The sequence below is a fragment of the Trichoplax adhaerens genome, genomic scaffold, assembly GCF_000150275.1.
Source record: "Trichoplax adhaerens TRIADscaffold_152 genomic scaffold, whole genome shotgun sequence".
Classification (NCBI taxonomy): Eukaryota; Metazoa; Placozoa; class Uniplacotomia; order Trichoplacea; family Trichoplacidae; genus Trichoplax; species Trichoplax adhaerens.
In genome coordinates, this window is record NW_002061082.1 from 11,089 (window position 1) to 12,495 (window position 1,407).

At 31.3% G+C, this 1,407-nt stretch overlaps 1 protein-coding gene across 1 annotated transcript; it reads right to left on the reverse strand.

Moving 5' to 3' along the window:
• Positions 1-625: 625 nt before the first annotated feature.
• Positions 626-1,061, reverse strand: TRIADDRAFT_62581 (uncharacterized protein; the record flags this gene model as incomplete). Its single annotated transcript, XM_002118516.1, has 2 exons — positions 626-753; positions 854-1,061. 2 exons carry the CDS (start codon positions 1,059-1,061, stop codon positions 626-628), a joined length of 336 nt encoding a protein of 111 aa, XP_002118552.1.
• Between the last annotated feature and the right edge of the window lie 346 nt (positions 1,062-1,407).

Genomic DNA, 1,407 nt, shown 5'->3' on the forward strand with positions numbered 1-1,407 from the left:
ACTACCGTGAAGAAATAGCTATCTAAATTTGGTTAATATAATATAGCGATAATATATTACAACTAGTTACTTACAAAAGGAATTACTCTAATTATAAATGTGTTACAGTAAATTTAATGCTGTGCTGTAATGTGCACTGAAATGATTCTGTGAATGGACATATTGTAGTCCGACTGTGAAAAATTAGTTAGTAGATGTTCTCACCTAAGTATTTTCATAAGATGACTCATGATTGTTAGCTGCTGTAGAAGGGTATATAAACCCGTTAGATAGTTGAATAAAGTAGTTCTAAATTGTCTGGTTGAGTTTAACGTAGAAGCAAAGGCGTCTAAATTTTTGTGAGGTAGTTAAGGGATACTGGATCCCGGAGACTATAGTAATTTAGAGATTTGTTTTACGTTATCCTTGTCACGAAGCTGGTTTGTGACGATTACCTTATATTAATTAATAGATTAATATACCATCTGTCTGTTTTTATAGAATTCTAAAGTAATAGATTCTATACAAACAGGAGCTTGAATAAATTCGATTCAGTTTTAATAATACTGAATATGACTTATACATTCAATTATAATTATGCGAATCTATGCCCTGTTAAATGATTATAAGCCAGTCTAAATCATTCTCAAATTCTACCAATATCCGTTGCACCTGTATATTCAGCTTCAATATCCATTTGTTTATAGTAGTGAGAAAGCACTGTAGTAATAGCAGAAGGAGCAGAAGTAGGTAAGGCTGGTGTAGAAGCTGATTCTAATGAAAGAAATGAGATCTAATGAATTATATAAATATAGATTATCATTATTCAATATTACTTTAATAAAGGCGGATTACAAATGAAGATTACACTTACCGAACTCACAAAGTGATGCCAAAAAGATATTACATGCAAGGTTTAGCCATTTATAATCCTGACCAATTCTTGCCATAAGACCACAATCTCGATCTGATAATGGCATATAGGCACCCCAATTTGTATATGTATCGGCCAGAGTACCATCAACCCAAACAAATTTATTTATATTATCTTCGTTATTAATATCTCTCAGCCCCATCCACATCGAAGAGGACCATAAATATAAATAATGATTGAAGACATTGTTTATCTCAGCATTATCTAGCATTGCAAAATCTCCTCCTTCGGTGTAATTCTGGCAAATTTGTCGACTACTATCATAGTTACCCAAGAATTCATAGACAAAAAAGTGTCGATTTTCGTACTGAATGTGAGAATCATTACAAACTAATTCAAAAATATGAAAAATGAATACATTAACAATCTTTATATTGATGATATTGACCTCGATCACAGTACATGACATTTAATTATATAGGTTAACTAATTCTGCATCTTAATCTTAAAATTCGTCTTCAATCTAATTCATTCATGACCATCCAAATTCTATC